This window comes from Dermacentor silvarum, chromosome 5 (assembly GCF_013339745.2).
Source record: "Dermacentor silvarum isolate Dsil-2018 chromosome 5, BIME_Dsil_1.4, whole genome shotgun sequence".
Taxonomy (NCBI): Eukaryota; Metazoa; Arthropoda; class Arachnida; order Ixodida; family Ixodidae; genus Dermacentor; species Dermacentor silvarum.
Window position 1 is genome coordinate 19,448,483 of NC_051158.1, and position 19,525 is coordinate 19,468,007.

The 19,525-nt window shown below is 42.7% G+C and overlaps 1 protein-coding gene across 5 annotated transcripts; it reads left to right on the forward strand.

The window, feature by feature from the left end:
- Positions 1–1,510: 1,510 nt before the first annotated feature.
- LOC119452991 (RING finger protein 151) lies at positions 1,511–19,485 on the forward strand. Of its 5 annotated transcripts, none has more exons than XM_049667467.1 (5): positions 1,511–2,030; positions 2,211–2,345; positions 3,828–4,084; positions 5,537–5,795; positions 15,198–19,485. In XM_049667467.1, exons 2-5 carry the CDS (start codon positions 2,312–2,314, stop codon positions 15,599–15,601), a joined length of 954 nt encoding a protein of 317 aa, XP_049523424.1. In that variant the 5' UTR covers positions 1,511–2,030; positions 2,211–2,311; the 3' UTR covers positions 15,602–19,485. The 5 variants fall into 5 exon arrangements, with proteins under 5 accessions (XP_049523424.1, XP_049523423.1, XP_037570887.1 ...); XM_049667466.1 differs by having other exon boundaries at positions 2,263–2,345; XM_037714959.2 differs by having other exon boundaries at positions 1,512–2,030; positions 2,263–2,345; positions 3,831–4,084.
- Positions 19,486–19,525: the final 40 nt, after the last annotated feature.

Sequence of the window (19,525 nt, forward strand, 5' to 3'; positions counted from 1 at the left end):
GTCATTTGAAGGGATTTCATGTGTGAAGGCCAGCCCCTTCGCATATTTCCGAAAGGCATCAACAAACTTGTCTAAGGTAAAAACAGGTGGTTTAAAAAAGTCGTCTACATACCTAAAAACTTTGATAACGTTAGTTTCTCTAAGATTCTTGACAAACAACGATCCATGTCAGCTAAAAAAAAATGTTGCACAAGGCAGGCGTCACACAAGACCCAATGCAAATCCCTTGACGCTGCAAATAAAAACTATTCTCAAAGGCCACAAAAGTTGACCAGCTTAAAGCTGGTATGTGTTGTTAACGGGGTAACTTCCTGTTTCTAGTAGCGTAACCTGTCTGAAAAGTGAAGAGGGCCGATGTGTTATTGTTATAGTCACGGTTTGCTACTGGGAAGACGAATTTCAATCGCGGAACACGATTTCGTGCTTGAATGGAAGGTATATATATGTGTTTCGCCTCAGTAGCTTTGTTATAGAAGATCAATTGCAAGAATAATAGTACAGCTTTCTTTGCAACCTCTTCTAGTTTCTCAATGTTTATTTTCACGTAGGGATTACAGATTACTCCATATCCTAAAGCAGGACAAATTATCGTGTTATAGACCCGCCGCAGTAGCCCAATGGATACGGAGTTGGCCATAACCACTGGGCTGGGCTACCCAATCGGAGTTGGCTCCGGAGTAGAAACACTAAATGCTAACCTTGAATCCCTTTATATTTTATACTGCAGTATCCTCACAAGTCACAATGTCGGCAATATCGGCATGATAGGCGACCTTGCAGGTGGCACCATGCATTGCAGGTATCACCTTGTGATCAAGGCAGGCCTAAATCTGAGTGACTGCGCGGTACGTTGTCATGTGGCTCACTGTGGCCATCGTGGGCGCATCTGTAGCTTAATACGTGCAGACTGCTGCTTGTTTCACAACGAACACAGTTACATCGAACACATCTGTTTTCACTTGGTTATTCACCTGCATGGTCCCACTTTTACGCTAGCTGATTCGGAAATCAAATCGCGTTCGACGCTTTTCTGAGACGGCTTGTCAGAGAGAGCTGCAAGTGGCAATTCGTGCGGCACAACAAATTCGAAGTTCGCGCTATCGCTAGCAGGGCCTATCGTGTGGCGTGAATGGAATTGATTGTAGCACAACGTATCGGCACAGGTGATCATGTTGAAACATGACGACGCAGAAAGTGGTTACGGTTGTAGTGCAGTGTAGGTATCAGACTATCGGTTGTAGTAGTGGTTCACTTACAAGTTATCACATTCTGCGTTCGCGAGAAAGTTCAGACCTTTCAAAAATGCGCTTCAACTCATTTTCGTTGCGTGGCAGCACACGTCGGGACGTTGAGACGCGCGGAAAGCTTGAACGACAGGCCAGCAGTCGCGACCGGTGATAAAAGGCACGTCGTAATATCCGTAATAATCACCGATTCTTGGCACTAGATTCTCTACGCCGAAAAAAAAAAAAAAAAAAAAAAAAAATAGCGATTACCATCCAGCATTGCCTCAGAAATCCGTCAGCAAAGTGCCAAGTCTCAGAGGCCGCGCTGAAACGACAGAAGTCGACACAGCTTGCGTTCCGTGGCAGCACGTATCTGAAAGTCAAGTATTGCGGGAAATTTGAACGTCAATTACATGTCATAATGAGAATGACATGTTATGACCTTCCCTCTGTTCTGTCTCTTCTATTTTTACCCTAAGCTTTGTATGTCCTGTGAAAAACATCTTGATACAGAATTAAGTAACTCATCAGCAAGCGTAACAAGATAAACGTAAGCAAAAGGCACTCGCAACATGTTCACATCTCCCGCCAAAAATGTTCCGCCAGAAGGCAGCACCTGGCTAACTACATCGGCCAAACAGAAGCACACCTCATCTCTCTAGTTGGCTTCCCTCTCTCTCTTTCTTTTCACTCGAGTTTGAGTTGAAACCGTCTGGATAAGAAGTACGGACGTACGAAGGCAAGTGAGGAGAGGTGAAGGGGCTCGGTCTCTGAAGTCATCGCAAGTTTACTTCACGGTTGCGGGTATGTAGCACTACATTGTACGTACGCCTCGCTTTCATCGTCGCGAACCGGAGTAGCTCTCCTGGTGCTAAAAGTGCTTTGTAAGAAAAATTGCTGTGTGCGGTAAGGAACGTTTTAGAAAGTGTACCTGATATGCTTGTCAGCTGTAGTCATCCAGGTAGGTCATGCTTTTCGTGACAGATTACCTGTGGTCTTTGCTCTCTGTGTTCGACGAACTTTCGCACTCGCCCAGGCCCTTTCGTTTTGGCGGGCTTTTCCCGGCTGCCCGACTTCGTAGAAACATGGCTCGACGGAGGTCGTCATCCTCTGCGTCATGTAAGCAGCCTCACTTTTCTTTCCCTTTGGAGTTGTCAAACAATGAGTGCACGTACCGCATTAAAATCGACGACTGTGCGGCTTGATAAATCTTTATTGCGGATAATGCTGCGCTGAAACAAACGAAGACGAATCCGCCGAACTTTGTTTGAGCGCTACGCTATCAGTAACTGAAACCGAGCTAGCTGATGGAATCACATTCGCTGTCTGAAAAGTTGGGTGGGGAGGATAACACTTCTGTTTGTAGTGAGCTACATTATCTTCAGTGTGAAAACCTCAAACATAACGAGAAAAAAAAAAAAGGGGGGGGGGGGGGGGGGACGCTGAGCGTCTAGATCTATGGTTTCCGCGCTCCAGTTTTTCTTACATAATCAATTGAGCGAGAAGATGAAAAAAATAAATAAATTAAAAATAAATAAAATACTAAATAAAATAGTGCGAATAGCTGTAAGCTAATAGCTGACGAATGTAAGCGAATAGCTGAACGCTTCAAGTAACCTATTCGTTTTTTTAAAGGAGTGGTGCGCTTGACGACTTATATTTCTTGCCGTGAGGATATTTAAGTAGCGTTTGTCGTTTCATTACTTAAAGAACATAACCATTAACCAGAACCTCTATAGTGGTGGTGAAGGTGGACAGCACGTGCGTCTCGGAGCTATGACAGAACTTTCATAACACTTTGACAGGACTGTCATATCGCGTTCGGCGAACGCGCCTCGCAACGCCATCGCGCCATCCCTTTGCGTCGGCATCTTTGTTCCAACCTCCGACCGCCAACCACGAAAACGGGCGTAAGAAACAAAGAAAGCTATTCACTTTATAAAAACGCAGATGTATGTAAATTTGAGCAACTCGTAAATCAAAGACAGCGAAGCTGTATGAAGGAGACCTTGCACCTTTCAAAAGTACTGTAAGGGTCTGGTTTGCGACTACCAGACATCTGCCTTACTTGCAAACATCTCACTACCCTGTACAATTCCTTTGCATTCAAGTGCTTTACATATCCGAGCTTGGTACTTCTTTACTGAATACTGTATCCGACACATGTTCCTCTAGGTTGCAACGGCTCTATTGAAGCCGGCATCCTACTGCACGTTTCGGCGGCTTGGTCATACAGCTGCTTGGGGCTGCGATTCAGGCTGCATTGCTAGCAGTCCTTTGTGACGGTCCACCATCTGCACCCGTGTCAGGATTTGCGTTTTCACCTAAGCCTAAATAGCCACTCTGGGGCTCCACCACAGGCTTGTGTTGTGGGCAGCTTTCTGACTAGCATTCGATACCGACTATACCATGGCACGAAAACCATTGTAAGACTCCCAGCTGCACAATTAAAAAAAAAAAAAAGTCTGCAATTATATGTCTTTGCGGTATCTTTTGTTAATTTGGAGTTGTTGGCCCTAGCTTATGTGCTGAATCTTTGTATGTCTATGGACAAGCTTGGCCTATCGATTGTATACAAATGGGTTAATGATTTGTGTCCAGTAGCCACACCGCTCTGTGCAGTCGCAGAGCTGATGCTGGAAGACTATGACCCCAGGCCTGATGAGGAGCTGATCTGCGTCATCTGCCACTCGGTTTTACGCGAGCCCGTCGAGTGCCCCTGCCGCCATGTTTTTTGTCGCCGTTGCATCTCCGAGTGGGTCCGCAAAAACAACAGCTGCCCCGTGTGCCGCAAACGTGCTATCTCGGCCTTTACACCCGCACTGCCTCTGATACAAAACATGGTCAACCGCCTCAAGGTAAGCAAATACTTAAATCAAGAGTACGACATTCTCTTTAGCCTTGCCAGAAGATGAAGAAAAACAATGACCGCAAATGATTTAGTACGGTTAATGTGACGACTCCACATTGGAGCCTTGTTCACACTGAGATTAAAAAGCGACAGAAGAGTTGCTTAAATAGCTGAATGGACAGCTGGGTGAAATAGAGTAGCATATTTCGTTTCAGCAAAAAAAAAAAAAGTAAGTTGCTTAACTAAGTTGCTTAAGTGCATTGCATACAGGTGTCCCAGCTACCATGCACTGGTTTAAAGAAAACAACTCGTGGATCATTCTACATGAATGAGACCATGTGCATGTTGTTTAGAGCAATGTTGTTTAGAGCCTTGGAGAGAAACGAGAGTAATTTTTTAGGCTGGAAGGCAGGCAGTCACATGCTCAAATGTGACAGGGTGCATGTAGTGCCACTGTGGATGGCCTCAAATTATTGCCCTAGGTTACACAGGCTTCAATATTCCGTGGTTGCACTGTACTATTGAACATACACCATGTGGATGACTGGTCACTTTTAGCTTGCTGCCCATCATTATCTGTGGTTTTCAAGTAACATTGCTAGCGAGCTGACAGAACACTTGGCATATTCAAATCTATTTATTATTTATTTATGTGCATACCTCACGGGCTTCAGCAGGAGTATTGCAAATCGGTTTCCTAGAATGAGCATCGACGGTCATGCTCTTCGTGCCATTATCACATTAAAAATAAGCACTTTCTCGGTTACCTTGCTGTGGATATAGCTTGTGCATGGGTTCTGTATCTTAGTTGCATTTGTAACAAAATTTCCAGTGCTTGTTGTTTCATGTCTAAAATGTGGTTTTGGCATCTAAAACAATTTCTTATAGCCTAAATAACTGATGTCACGTAATGACATGTTGGCTGGGTGGTGCTATGGCTGCAATCCTTGTTGCATCATGGGCCTTCGTTGTGTGGACACATTTAAGTGCTAAATGACCACTGAAAAGGTTATTACTAGAAGAGAAAATGAGTCAAACTCCCATTTGTAAAAATTTTGTGCCAAAACCCCAGCACTGCTACATCATTGTGACGTCGCAGATTTCAAAGTATTCCTTCGTATTTGAGCCTTTGCGGCTAAGTAAATGTTCTCGAAACTTGCTATGTTCAGACTTTGGCTCCTTTAGAATACAATGTACTGTAGTCATTTACTAATAAAAAGTTCACTAGGCCTGATTAAACACCTTCAAAATCGATGATGTCACAATGAGCTAGTGCTGGAATTTCATGGCTGCCTCATCTCATCTCCTGTCTTGTTTTTGTCTTTTCTGGCTTACAAAGTCTCCTTAAACTGTGAGAGTGACTTTTTGTGGTGTTGTAGAAGCACATTTTACTAATACAGGTCAGTTACTATTTCGCTGTAGTTACCCTTTAATGTTCTCTCTTTTGTGGCCGTCGTAGGTTAAATGCCGAAATGCTGGCTGTGATGCCCGTGTACCTGCGGAAAGTTTTGCGAATCATACGAGTGTGTGCGAGTTTCACGAAGTAATCTGCCCGCATGAAGCCTGTGAGCACCGGTGCCAGCGTTGTATGCTGGAGTCTCATGTGAAGCAGTGCCCACTTCGTGAGGTGACGTGTGACAAAGGTTGTGGAATTGTGCTCACGCGGGACCGTCTCAACACCCACAGCTGCGTGGATGAACTTAAGCGCAAGCTAGATGGTGAGTACATGTGCTACTGATGTATTATATACCTCGACTTGTTTTTCTTGTAACCAGCATTTTAGAAGTGATGCCACTGGAAAAAAAAAAGACACGATAACAAAAAAACAGACTCGATAGCACAAGCGCTGGGCGCTTGTGTTATCGTGTCCGATTTTTTTTTTTCTGTGGCACCATTTCCAAAACCAACCCATACCAACTCACCGAGCTGTCAGTTCTCTCTGTAACCAGCAGTCAAAAGGCATGACGCTGCGTAGTTAAGGTGAAGTATGACCTGCGTTAAGCAATCACTCTGTTTGAGATGCCAAAATCCAGAGGCTGTGGAAGGGTGGCCGTCATGCAGGATAGGCCATTTGTATTGTGGAGCCAGTGTTTCCCAGGAGTTTTTCACTTCACATGGCATCATGACAATATGGCTGTTGAGTATGTGCACCCGCTGCCTGGTCTTCATCTGCTAATTGTGCGTCTATATGTCTGCGTACTCTCTCATGAGTACACGCACTCAGTCATTTGAGAGGCGTTCATTTGGTGCCTGGCAAAGAGTGTAAGTGGACACAAGTATGAATGTGAGCGAGTGCCAGTATGTGAAGGATGTAAAAGAAGTGTGCCCAGCACCAGATGCATAGCTCAAAAGCTAGAACATGTCATCATACCAGGTATGAAATATGTTGGCTGCTTTCTCCTTAAGACTAAATAACATTGTTTCAGGCAGTGTATGATTTTGATGTGTCCTGGATGGCATCATCATGGACGAGGCCCATTCTGAAGTACGTGGGAACTAAAGACAGAATGGGGGTAGATGCCACTAGAGAGTGGCATGTCTTGTGTTGCTGTCCAACGCTAATTGCTTTAATCTAATTGCTTTAATCTATTTTCATTTCTTGTATTCATTTGTGTAAACACGTGGCAAATGCACTTCACATCATTTTTTTTGCAAGGTGAAATAAATTTTGAAGGGCAACCAACTTTATGTACTCATTAGATGTTAAGAAAAGCACTTGCCGATGATTCTTTAGAGAAGGCTGCTATATGCAAGTAGAAATGTCTTATAAGCTTCGCTTTTCTATTGAAGGTAAAGCTGTTGCCCTTTCTATCTCTTCTGAAAGTGTCATTTTATTTGCCTTTAGATTATTCTTCGACAAAGGGTCATCAGCAGGTAGTAATAAAAGCTATTCAAGTACTAGCAGTGAGGGAGAAAATACTGCAAGCTGGGAAAGGGCAGCACTGAATTTTTCATTAAAACAGCATGCCCGCCCACATTTAAGAGTGCTTTTGACCAAGACGTAGATGCCATTTGTTATCAAAAGTTCATGCTCGGTGGAATTGCCCTTATTAGATTTCAGTCAAGCCAGAAATGGAAATTTGCTCTCAGTCACCTTCTTTTGGTTCACTGACGTGATTCAGCAAAAATTGGTTAGTGGAATTACATAGAATTCCAAATTGAGAATTCTGAGGAACTTTTTTTTTATTGCAGTGCCACTACATCTGGCTCATAGGTTCAAAAGGAGACTACCTGAATAGTGATGTTTTCCTATTTTCTACATAACTGCAATGAGTTTATACAATTAAAGATCATGAACTTTCTGTACAGTTTTTGTACGGGTAGTTTAAATCATTATGATGGCTTCATTTGCAATTTCATGTCAGTGCTCCATTAACTTTGACACTATAAAGGATAACTTTGGTAGGTTTTTCACATCACTGTTACCACTATACCCCAGCCCCTAAAGCTTGTCCATGCCATCTGTCGTGCCTGTGCATTACTAATGACAAGCAAGTGCATCCAACGGTTACCGTCCTTATATACATATTTATCTATCCTTACCACGTGCTCTTGAACACAGACAACACAACTCCTCCCCAATATGGCTACACAAATAATTCAGTGGAATGCCAGAGGCCTATTTCACAATCTAGATGATGTCAAAGATCTACTAAAGGAATATCAGCCACGACTGTTCGGTGTTCAAGAAACACATTTAAAGTCCGCACACCAGAACTTCTTAAGACAATACATAGTTTTCCGTAAAGATCGAAATAGTGGTAATTCTTCCGACGGTATGGCAATTATAGCCCAAAAGTCAGTAGCATGCCAGCATGTTTCGCTCCAGACTTCATTCGAGGCAGTGGCTGTTCGGGCTATATTGTTCAACTTATAACTGTTTGCTCCATATATATATATATCACCTGATGAACGGTTTGATACAGCAGAATTTGAAAAGCTGATTGACCAGCTTCCTGAACCCTATATAGTGATCGGAGATTTTAATGCTCACAGCACATTCTGGGGTGACTCAAGATGTGACGCGAGAGGATGGGCAATAGAAAAGTTCCTTCTTTCATCTGGAGCCTGTCTGTATAACAAGGCAGAGCCAACTTTTTACAGTTCTACACACAACACATACTCATGTATAGATTTAGCCATAGGGTCAGCATCACTTCTTCCATACCTGGAATGGAGAGTTATTAGTAATCCATATGGGAGCGATCACTTCCCAACACTCCTAGAAACAACAAAGTGGCACGATGGACCAGTTTACCCCAAGAAATGGAGACTTCATAGTGCAGATTGGTAGAAATTTAGAAACCTATGTACACTGTGCCTGGAAGATGTGGACCACCTAGGTGTAGAGGAACTTACCAGCTACATCACTGAACATATAGTCTGTTCTGCTCAAAACTGCATACCTGAGTCGTGCACAGATAAAGTCAATCCAAAACCGTGGTGGAACAAAGAGTGTAAAATTGCAAAGAAACACCAGAACAAAGCATGGAGCAGATTTTCACGCTACCCAACAACAGAAAATCTAATAAATTTTAAGCGGTACAAAGCGAATGGCCGCCGTATCCGCCGAATATCCAAAAGAGAAAGCTGGACACGTTACATATCCTCAATAAACTCGTACACAGATGCGAGCAAAGTATATAATAGGGTACGTAAACTAAAAGGACAACGCCCAAATTCTTTTCCTCTGGTCACTGGCTCTGGTGATAGAATAGAAGATCAAGCAATTACTCTCGGTGAGCACTTTGAGAGCGTATCAAGCTCGGAAAATTATTCCGAAAAGTTCTTGCACCATAAAAGAATAGCTGAAAATATTCCTCTGCGTCCAAGCAAGTCATCAGAAGGTTACAACAAACCACTAACATTCCATGAACTCAAGCTTGCCCTAGGCTCTTGTGGCAGCTCGGCTCCAGGTTCTGACAGAGTAACGTATGAAATAATCAACAATCTGCCTGATGAGACCCTAAACTGTATCTTAGGTCTTTACAATAAGATTTTTGCAACTGGTCGTATACCTTCATCTTGTGAAAAGGCAATAGTCTTACCAATACTCAAACACGTCAAAGACCCTGCCTTAGTTAATAGTTACAGACCAATTGCGCTCACTAGCTGTTTACTTAAGGTATTTAAAAAATGATTAACCGCCGCCTTGTTTACTTTTTGGAATGTAATGGTATATTGACCCTCACCAATCTGGCTTTCGAAGAGCGAGGTCTACAACTGGGGGGGATAATCTTGTTCTCCTTGAGTCATATATAGGTGATGCATTTGTATACAACCAATACTGTCTATCAGTATTCTTTGATCTTGAGAAGGCATATGATACTGCCTGGCGATACGGTATTCTGCAAGACCTGTCGTCCTATGGAATTTGTGGTAGTATGCTGAAAATTCTGGAAAAAAAACCTATCTGAAAGGAAGTTCCGCGTAAGAATTGGCACTGTACTATTGAGCACTTTTATTCAGGAAAATGGTTTACCACAGGGAGGAGTGCTAAGCTGCACACTTTTTATAGTTAAAATGAACTCTCTCTGCTCTGTTATACCACCTACGATATCTTGCAACCTGTCCATATGTGAACCGCAGATACAGTTAAGTGTTAATCGGCTCGCCAAATGGGCAGATGAAAATGGGTTCCGATTCAATGCAGAAAAGACTACTTGTGTGCTTTTCTCCAGACGAAGAGGGGTATGTCCTGACCCACCCATTTCGATGAATGGGAAAAGCCTGATCGTTGCGAAAGAACAAAAATTTTTGGGTGTAATCTTTGATGCTAAGCTTACCTTTATCCAGCATATAAAACAGTTGAAGCTGAAAACTATGAACCAATCGTGGGGAACAGATAGGTATTGTCTCCTATCTCTTTTTAAAAGCCTTGTGTTGTCATGCTATGGACTGTGGATGTATTGTTTACCAGTCAGCTTCAAAGACAACACTTAAGCTACTCGATCCTGTCTATCACTTGGGTATCCGCCTAGCACTTGGTGCCTTTCGTACCAGCCCTGTCCAAAGTCTCTATGCAGAGTCGGATCAGTGGCCACTGGATTATCAGTGTACATATCTTGAAGTCACCTATGCAATAAGAATTATGTCGCTAAAACAACATCCATGCAAGGCACTAATAAATGATCAGTCCACAAATCAGTTGTATTTAAACCGGCTTTCACACGCCCCACCATTCCCGTTAGCAGTGAGGTCTGTTGTGGAAAAACTTGCAATAGTTTTCACAGATCTGCAGGAAACTGACTGCACTGAACTCATCCCACCTTGGGATCAATGTCCAGTCACCTGTGAGTTGTCCTTTAAAGAGCTTAACAAAAAGAGTTGTCCAAGTGCCCTCATCCAGCAACATTTCTTGGGCCTTGAAGACAAGTATAGATCTATGGCATTTTTTACTGATGCTTCAAAGTCTGCAACTTCGGTATGATGTGCAGCCCCATGGCCCAAACTTCTCCAACTCTAAATAAAACCTTGCATAACCATAGGAGCATCTTTACAGCGGAAGCATATGGTATTCTGATCACTGTTGAGTACATAGATACAAAAGTCTATAATGTACACAAATTCTTTAAGCATTGTCACAGCCCTGTCCTGTGGCAAAGCAATCCGAAACCCTGTATTAAACAAGCTCCTTAAACACATACACGTAGCGTATATGCTAAACCTTGCTCTTGTTGTATGTTGGGTGCCAGGCCACTCTGGGATCGCAGGCAATGAAATGGCGGACAAAAATGCTGGAGAAGCGGCTCATCGGGACACAATTGATGTAGGCTGGGTACCTGGCGTAGACCTGAAATCTGTGGTACGAAAGGCGCTCCGTAATCATTAGCAAGCTGAATGGGACAAAGAAGCTGAAAATAAGCTGCACCTGCTTAAACCTGCAACTAACCAAATCCTTCCCACTGAAGCTTGATAGACACACCAAAGTCACCTTGGTACGACTCGGAATAGGACACACTTATGGGACACATAAATACCTCTTGACTGCAACTGACCCTCCGACGTGCACACGCTGCGGTGAGAACCTAACAGTCCTACATGTCCTCATTCAATGTCCTGAACTTCACCGAGAGAGAGTGGCTAATTTTAAGGAACTTTACAAACGCCAAATACCACCCCTTCCCTCGATGTTCTTATCAGATGACACACTTTTTAACTTTAAAAGAGGGCTTAATTATCTTGCGCTAGTTAATTTTCTAGACATCTCATTCCATCCTAACCATCAGATTGTGCCTCACAGGTGAGGTACGGTCTGATGCACAAAATTATGTCTGAGCCCTCGCACTTCTTGTGCAAGCAAGAATTGTACAGCAAGGGACTCGGACTATGCACAATAATTTACCTTCTGTATCTGTAGCCAATGCACTTAAGGCCTTATATTTATTGTAGTAATTATTTTACAATTGATGCACTAATACTATAGATCTATCTTATGTGTAGGCCTCTATACAGCCTCTATTTTAAATCGGATTTTAACTCATAATTTTGCTAAATCAACACATGTCCTGGCGCTCTTTGGCCTTAGATGCCAATAAAATGCAATCAGCATCATTAACTCGAAGTAGTAAAAACTAGAAAAAAATTTGAGCTAAGCAAAGTTGCAGAAATTGTAGTGCAAAGTTGAGTTCTTTCTAAAAATTCACCACAACTGACCAGTTTTCAACAAAAGCTGGCTCTTCGTAAAGGTTTCAAGGAAATAAAATCACCAGCCCTTCCCCTGTCGAGAAAATGGGGGTAAGCGAAGCTTGTGTGTATACCTGACCTGCTACTTTTCCTTCGTTTTCCTACTACTTTTCTTTTCCTTTCTTTCTACTTTTCCTTCCATTTCGTGCAACTCTTCCTTAAGTTGCGTTGTACGATTCTCTGCTTGTCGCTGTTGTCTCTTGCCTTTGGTGTCTCGAGTTTGCTTGGCGGCATGGTTAGCAGTATTTGCCCGCCATTGCCGCTTGCAATTCTTCCGCTTGCAAATCTGTCCATCATGTAAGACAATGAATGGCTCTTACCCCCCTAAACGCGGTCTCCCCACTACGACGACAGCATAGAAGTGAACTTCTATGCTGGAATGATGAGCGGCAACGGAGCCAGCTGTAGAAGACGACAACGATGAACGCGGGAGCAGTGGCACTAGCACGCGCGCAACCCGAGGGGTGCCAACGAGCCAGCTGTGGAAGAAGACGCTCGAGCCAATGCTGATGATGATAGTTTTCCGCGTACGCCGACAGCCACACCGATGGCGATACGAGTCAGGCAATACAAGCTTCACTTGAAAAATAAAAACATAAGAGATATCAACCAACTTCGTTTTGTGGCACTACCATTTTATTTAGTGCAGAAAAGACTGCCTAAGGCTGGTCTGCTTCGCAGTAGCACTTGGACCTAGAAAGGTGTCCTCGAGCTGTTTCACACATCGCATGAGCCGATTGTTCACCCCGCAGCACTCAACTTTATTTCGCAGCAAGCGAAGCATGTTTCTTGTTTCGGCTGATATCGGCACCTCTCGAGGTCCTTTTTTGGCATCGCCATCGTCTTCACCGTCCCCTGCATTTGTAGCCATCCCAGTGATTTCGGTGTCAGGAAATTCACCAGTCACTGGTACATCCCGCTCGCATAGCGCATACTCAGGCCGCATGCGTTGTGTAGAATAAAATGAATACGGAAAGTTTCATTAAGCGAACATAACAAACTGCGTCAAGTGTGCTATTTTGCAGGGCCTGCCTCTGCGCAGGTCTCTCCCGTCACATGACGTGCCGCACGATTGCTTCGCATTGTTATGCCGCTAGGTTCCCACTTCACATTCAGGGAAAGTGTCCGCTTTGTGGTAGGCACGGCAGCCTCGCACGAAGCTTGTTAAGGGGGAACATGGGTCCCGGAAACAAAAAATTTGCTAATAAATTTCATTTTTATTTTTATTATTTTTCTAATCTGCATAACAGGGCGCACCTGTTGGCAAAAAACTAGCTCAAAATGACACATCGTTGAGGAAGAAAACACTGTTTTTTTCCAAAGAAATGCTCAGTTTTGCCCATGAAAATGCTGACATGACCCATTTTGTGTCATTCGCCATTCCAAAACAGTCTATCATAGCCAGGCCATCTCGGTCTTGTTTGAAAGAGCATATTTGCAGCTTGCGTTCCTGCCAAAACGAGCCTTGAATACTGCTTCAGAACGAAACTACCTGGTTTTTGCAGCATAAAATGTCATTTATGCACTCTGAAATTTTTGCACTTTTACCAAAAAATGATTTTTCCAAGTCTAATACCCCTGTCAAGCGGGCAAGTTAAGTGCACTTACGGGTGCACTTCGGGACCTTGAGTGACACTTTAGGCTACGCAGTGCTAAACGGGAAAACAGAGTGCACTCGCCGTAAAGAAACATGGCGACAGACACGAGCGCGTTTTTTTAATATGTAGATAAAAAAGAAGAAAAAAACTTCTAAAAAGTGATTGTTTTACGTGGTATTATAAATAAAAACAAACTTAATCTATTTTTTCTCAACAAAAACGTCATTTCTTTTACTATGAGGTGTTGCAAAGTCAATGCCGGCCAAGACGAATACCTAGCAAATCCAGAACAACATGGCGGCGTGCGACGAAGCTGCGTATATACGATAATTTTGTTCATTAGTGTGCTGTTTCGCTTCTCGCTAAACACAAATTATTTTGTGTTTAGCTGTTCAACAACTAAAACGAACTTCTGTGTCCTTTTTTTATGCATTGCATTCTGTACCATTCAAACCGCTGGCGGCGAGGCTACGCACTCGACCAGCAAAGTGCGTTTCGTGAACGCACTCCGACCGGAGTGCACTCTTCTGTGAGTGACACTCCGCTTGCGCCGTTTAGATTTGGCAAAGTGCACTTAAACCGAGTGACACTCTCCGTAAGTGCACTTAACTTGCCCGCTTGACAGGGGTATAAAATTTTGGGGGCAGCACTGTCACTGTTACTCATTCAATCCTCATGATTTTTGTTTTTTGTTTTTGCCTGAATGCTAGAGAGTTGGAGAGATGCACAAAAGCTATGATATAGTGTTTTAGGACACTGCAACATTTTTAAATCTTGTAGAAATCGCCAATAAAAATTCATTTACAAAGTTGCAACTCTAAAATTTCATGACTTCAGCTAAAATACAGATATAAACATTAAAATGCAAACTTGCACTATTTGAACATTCAGGAAGATACCTGCTTAATTTTAGCTCTCTTGGTGCAGTACATATTTTGCAAGTCACATCCCAAATTTATAACACATAAATAATGGGAACTTCTTTTTTTGGATTGACTTGGAAAAACTAACTGCATATTTCTAATCAGCACATAAGGTTGAATATTTCCTGAAAGTTCAATGTGTCTAGAGTCAATAACAAAAGTGCTTAAATCCGGGACCCATGTCCCCCCTTAAACAGTCTGGTCAGTCAAAATTTCGAGATATCCGCAGTTTGGCCCAAAAATACTTTGAGGTAAAGGGCAATAAATACGTGGCAACGATTTGGTGCCGTGGAAGATTTTGACTTAGCCGATTTTTCGAGATATGCGAGTTCGAGTTAACGAGGTATTACTGTATTTGCAATAATGTTTGGAGAAACATTTGGGGAAAAAGGGTTACAGAGAGGAGAGACATTTACTGGATTCTGGCCCCCTGTGTGGGAGTGGCTACAGAAGACAAGAATGAGGGGCTGATGTTGATGGTAACATTTTTGAAATCCCGGTCAACTTTCTCTGGTGTGGTGAGCCGAAGGGCTGTTAGGGTTTGTATCACATATCCCTCTTGTACAGAGGTCAACACATGTCTAGAACACAGTTGCGAGGGCCAAAGCAGCCACGAAAGCTTAAGCCGACCACCACGTCGAGATAAATCAATGTAAACTGTAAATTTAGTCATGCAAGCTCACATACAGCCGATTTTGTGCCGCACGTCGTCAGATTCGCCAGCGCAGTCCTGCAAACATGATTCACGCTTTCTAGAGATGTGTGTTGACCTCTGTACATAACCTTCTGTGCACTTACAGCGCTGTTTCACTATCTGCCTGTTTATTTCCTTAGTATGTGTGCATCATGAACACTGTGGAAACAAACCGTCACCAACTTGCCCAAGCTTCAACACTTCTGTGCTCATTTTCAGAGGCCACATCCGAGTGTGATGACTGGAAACGGAAGGCCGAGGATGCAATGCAGGCACTTAACAGGCTTCGTGACACGTTGCACCGCTTGGGGGACACGGCAGAGGGCCTGGAGAACAACCTCGGCGACCTCGGAACGCGAATTCGCTGTGCCGAAGCTGTGGCGGCCTCGTGGCGGCACGGTCGCCAATCAAATGCAGCAGTGCGGGCGAGTCGGGTCGTGCATGATGGCATCGTCAGCAGCAGCACCACCAGCCTGCACCTGGGAGTCTTGTACGGTCCTCGTACATCGCAGCTTCTAGAACAGGTCGAGAGTGACTCGGACCACAGCTGGAGTCTACGCTCGGATGGTTCACACGAGTCTCTCCGAGATGTGGAAGAGCTCTTCCTTGATTTGAACAGCTGAACAGCTTCCTTCTGGCTGCTTAGCTTGAAGCTGAAACTTGTCAATTTTCTAGTTAACCTGTAATCACCGCTTTTTTTTTTCTCTTTTACCATTTTGTTTGCCTGTTGCCAGATGTTGTGACTTTGTTCTTACAGGGTACAGAGAATCAAAGAAACCTTACAAGCTGCTTCTTACATTGCACGACTGTGCTGTTTAGTTGCTGTGAGGATATTCTCATCTGGGTTCATTGAAGCATCCTCTGCAGCCTGTTTCTTAGCCTCTGATTAAACATGGTGGTGCAAATTACCTCGAAATGCGAACGGCAGCTCCTTGTGTCTTGGGCTGCTGTTTGGCTTCTGGACCATGCAGCTTCTAGAATATAATTTGAAAGCAACTGATACCTCAGCCAGAATCTGCACTTAGTATTCATCACTTTCTCAAAAGCGAGAGAGCCCTGTTCTATCATTATTTTTGCTTTGCTTAATAGTACATGCCCCCCCATTCTTTTCTTTCTTTTTTGCTGTGCATTGTGCATTGTACAGCTTGCATTGTACAACTGCGCTACTTTAGAGGAAGCATTAGCATGGGCCCAACTTTAATGTTTAATTTCTTCAATCACACAATTGGAAACCCAAAAAGGTACTAATTAGATGCCCATCAAACCGATTTGAATGGAAGTTGCTGCCTTTAAGAAATAAAGCAAAATTTTACCAATTGCAGGCCACAGAAATTTGACTGAATATTTAAAAAATAAAATTGCAGAAAGTCACAAAAATGCTGAAGCATGAAATTTATAAATGTGTAACGCAGTTCTGCGAGCTGTATCTGTTAGATTTTCTAAAGCAGACGAATGTAATGTATCAAATTACGGCTTGCATGATATTGTTAATTGTCTATGGGATGTCTTTGAAATGTACTATTTGCAGATTATTGATGTATGGCCTCCCGCATTTTTAGCTATATCGCGCGAGCCTCCATCATGCGTCATTTTAGTGCCTTTAAGCAGTGATAATCAGTAAGACCGTCAGAAGTACTCTATAGTGCACTACGCACTCTCCTGTGCAAGAGTCGTCTAACGTGATGTTCTCTTCAGGACGACGTACGACCATATTATAGTGTTCTCGCGTGATATAGCTAAAATTGCAGGAGGCTGTACATTAAAATAACACATAATATAAAAATTTTATCTGTTCTTTAGATGACCCAGTAGATGCGGTTTACAGAATTAGAGTTTTTTTTAGCTGTAGACTTCACAGATAAATGAAAAATCTGCCTACAATTGGTAGATTCAAACATTCTTTTCAGTGCAACGAATCTTATCAAATGCATTGGAGCTTTTGAGCAAAATGATTTCCCCATTTCTGTGTATATGGATAGGTGCTCTTGAGGTCAAGCTTTTTCTTAATTAAATTTTATTTCTTTTCATAAGCCATGTCATTCTGACATTGATATGGTTCTGAAATTCTTTTTAAGGAAGCTCGATCTTCATCACTGATGACTGCTTAGTATTGAAATTTCAAGGAATGAAATACGAGTGTCATGATGTATCTCGCAGCAATTTTTCACCACAAAAATGTTTTCTCAGCTGAGACATAGTAACTGACATTTCTGAATGATACTCTCGCCTCCTAGTTTATTTTGAGCCGCGAATATTTGGATACTCGTATACCGGTGAAAATGGTGGTAGGGCCCAATAAACATACTGCTACTGAAGAATGTGCAATACAGGTCAACGTGACTTGTCAGGAGGACCATACTGTTTCATTGTGCTAAGTCATACAAACAGAGTGCCAGAACAAAAAACGGAAGAAAAAAAAAGGGCATACTTACTCTTCAAATATGCAGGTACAGAAAAGGAATGACCAGCATCTTTCGATGGGATATTTTGAGCAGAGAGAACTGATCCAAAAGTGCTCTTGCGAGAGCTTGAACCAGCCACAACGACACCACCGAGGTTGGTGTAAGCACTGACGAGAGCACCTCTAGAGCAACTTCGAGTACTCCTATATGCAGAAGGGTTAAAAACTAAGCGTGTTGGTACATTACGAGAATACCTGGGAACAGCTCGAAAAAACTGGACAAGAACAGTCTGTGCTTGTGTTTTCTATTGTCCAGTCTTTTTGTGCTGTTCCTAAGTATACTCCTGTTTGCTCACTAGAAGTATTACAATAAGGAAATGGGTTGTACCACACAGTGGAGGAAGTTTTATAAAAGGAAAAGTTGTATTCTGCCTCAAAAAAACAGGTCACTTTGTGCTTATTTAGGTGGGTACCACCTTTTCCTTTAATAGCAGTATACCATCTGTGTAGGCCTTGAATGGTTGCCTTGTCATCTATCCACCTAGAGAATGGCATTGGTGGCCTTCAGTAGATCCAGATGTGTCCCATCTTAGAATTATTCTAACCTACAGAAAAGCTGTTATCACTTGATAGTGATAATATAGTGGCTTGCTTTAGTGTGCAAGCGCTGACTTATAAACAGAGCGACTTTCTCTGTTGGGTTCACTCTTGCCTTAGATGTTTGCGAATAATGAAAATACTCGTGCGACTCCTTCGTCTTGCTTGTCATGCTTTGGTGGTGCTGTTGCACTCTTGACAATGGACTCTTCAACAGCATTGGTATGCTGTCATATGCAGGAAGTGGCTGGACATCCGCAGATTAAGGAAACTAACTGGACACATTTTGCGAACAATGGTGGTGTGGTAGTTGGTTTCTCTGCATGCCATTTGAAATGTGCCTAAGGAACACTCCCGACTTTCTCGTAAATTGCAGCCGATGTTACATTGTCTTCCAAGGAATTTTTCCACTAAAATGCAGATATGGCTGATAACTAGTGGTATTAAGATCCTGAAAAACTATTGGTAGCAAGGCTTTGTGTTGACCTTGTGCACATGTATGTAATAGTGCAGATTCATATTTTTTCTATGACTTTGTGTCATACATATTTATAGTGTGATTGCAAACAGTACAAAGGAAAAGCTCTAGAAAAATGTGTGGGGAGCATGACAAGAGTGCTTCTACAGTTTTTTATCTCTAGGTGCAAGGCTGGCAGACTTGAAAATTTGAGCTGCAGTAATCTGCGGAAGTGTGAAATTTAATGGCACTTTTTTGATTATATTTTTTCTCCCATTCAAATAACCAGGAGAAATACAGCTAAGCTTTTCTGATTGAACCTGTGTTGTTGTGTTGTACTCATTTATGTGTAGCAATCCGAGCATTGGCTGTTTTGTGCAAGCTGGCAGCCACTTTTTCTGTGCAAATTTCTGCAGTGTGTTGCTGCTTGTGATAGTGGTCTCCCACCTCTTTTGAACATTTCCATGCCTTTGTGATATTTTTTTCTATACATTCCTTTGTGTTGCCTGTTCTATTATGTGTGCCTTCGTTATTTTTTTCCCCATTTTGTGGCATTAGCTGTTGTGAGGACAGTAAACATGAGTTTCAGCAGGCTGTATTGATTGTGGTATAATTTGGCTGAAAAAGAGAACAGTGGTGGCTGTGTTTTTCAAGTACTGTGCCTTCATGACGTCGGTGTACTAGTACTAAGTGCGCATTGCTAGAGTGAAACTTTAGTGAATTGCTGTGTATTGCTTCTTCTTGGCGAAGCATTAGACAGCTCAAGTATGATTTGGCCATGGTGTTGCATTGTAATGCGCTCCTGACTGATGGGAGCACTGGTTGCATTTGAACTACAAAGGTGCATACAAAATGTACAACCTGTGAGTTGATAGATGTGCAAAGATGTACGAGGCATCAACTGGCGATATACTCCACAATTATCTGTTGTGCCTATGTAGAAAGCGTTGTATGGAGATCTGTGTGTTGCTGTTTCTTGTGTTGATTTCTGGTTTGGCATGTTTTTTAATTTCCATAAGCTGTTTTATGGCAAATAAATTTTTTTCTGGTAATTTTTGCACGCTAGACACATTTGTTGCAAGGAAAAGCTGC

What these genes read in the sequence shown, in the direction of transcription:
- LOC119452991 (XM_049667467.1), top strand. Translation starts at nt 2,312, where the DNA reads ATGGCTCGACGGAGGTCGTCATCCTCTGCGTCAT. An exon ending in ACATGGTCAACCGCCTCAAG is followed by an intron (nt 4,085 to 5,536) that starts GTAAGCAAATAC and finishes TGGCCGTCGTAG; the next exon opens with GTTAAATGCCGAAATGCTGG. An exon ending in ACTTAAGCGCAAGCTAGATG is followed by an intron (nt 5,796 to 15,197) that starts GTGAGTACATGT and finishes GCTCATTTTCAG; the next exon opens with AGGCCACATCCGAGTGTGAT.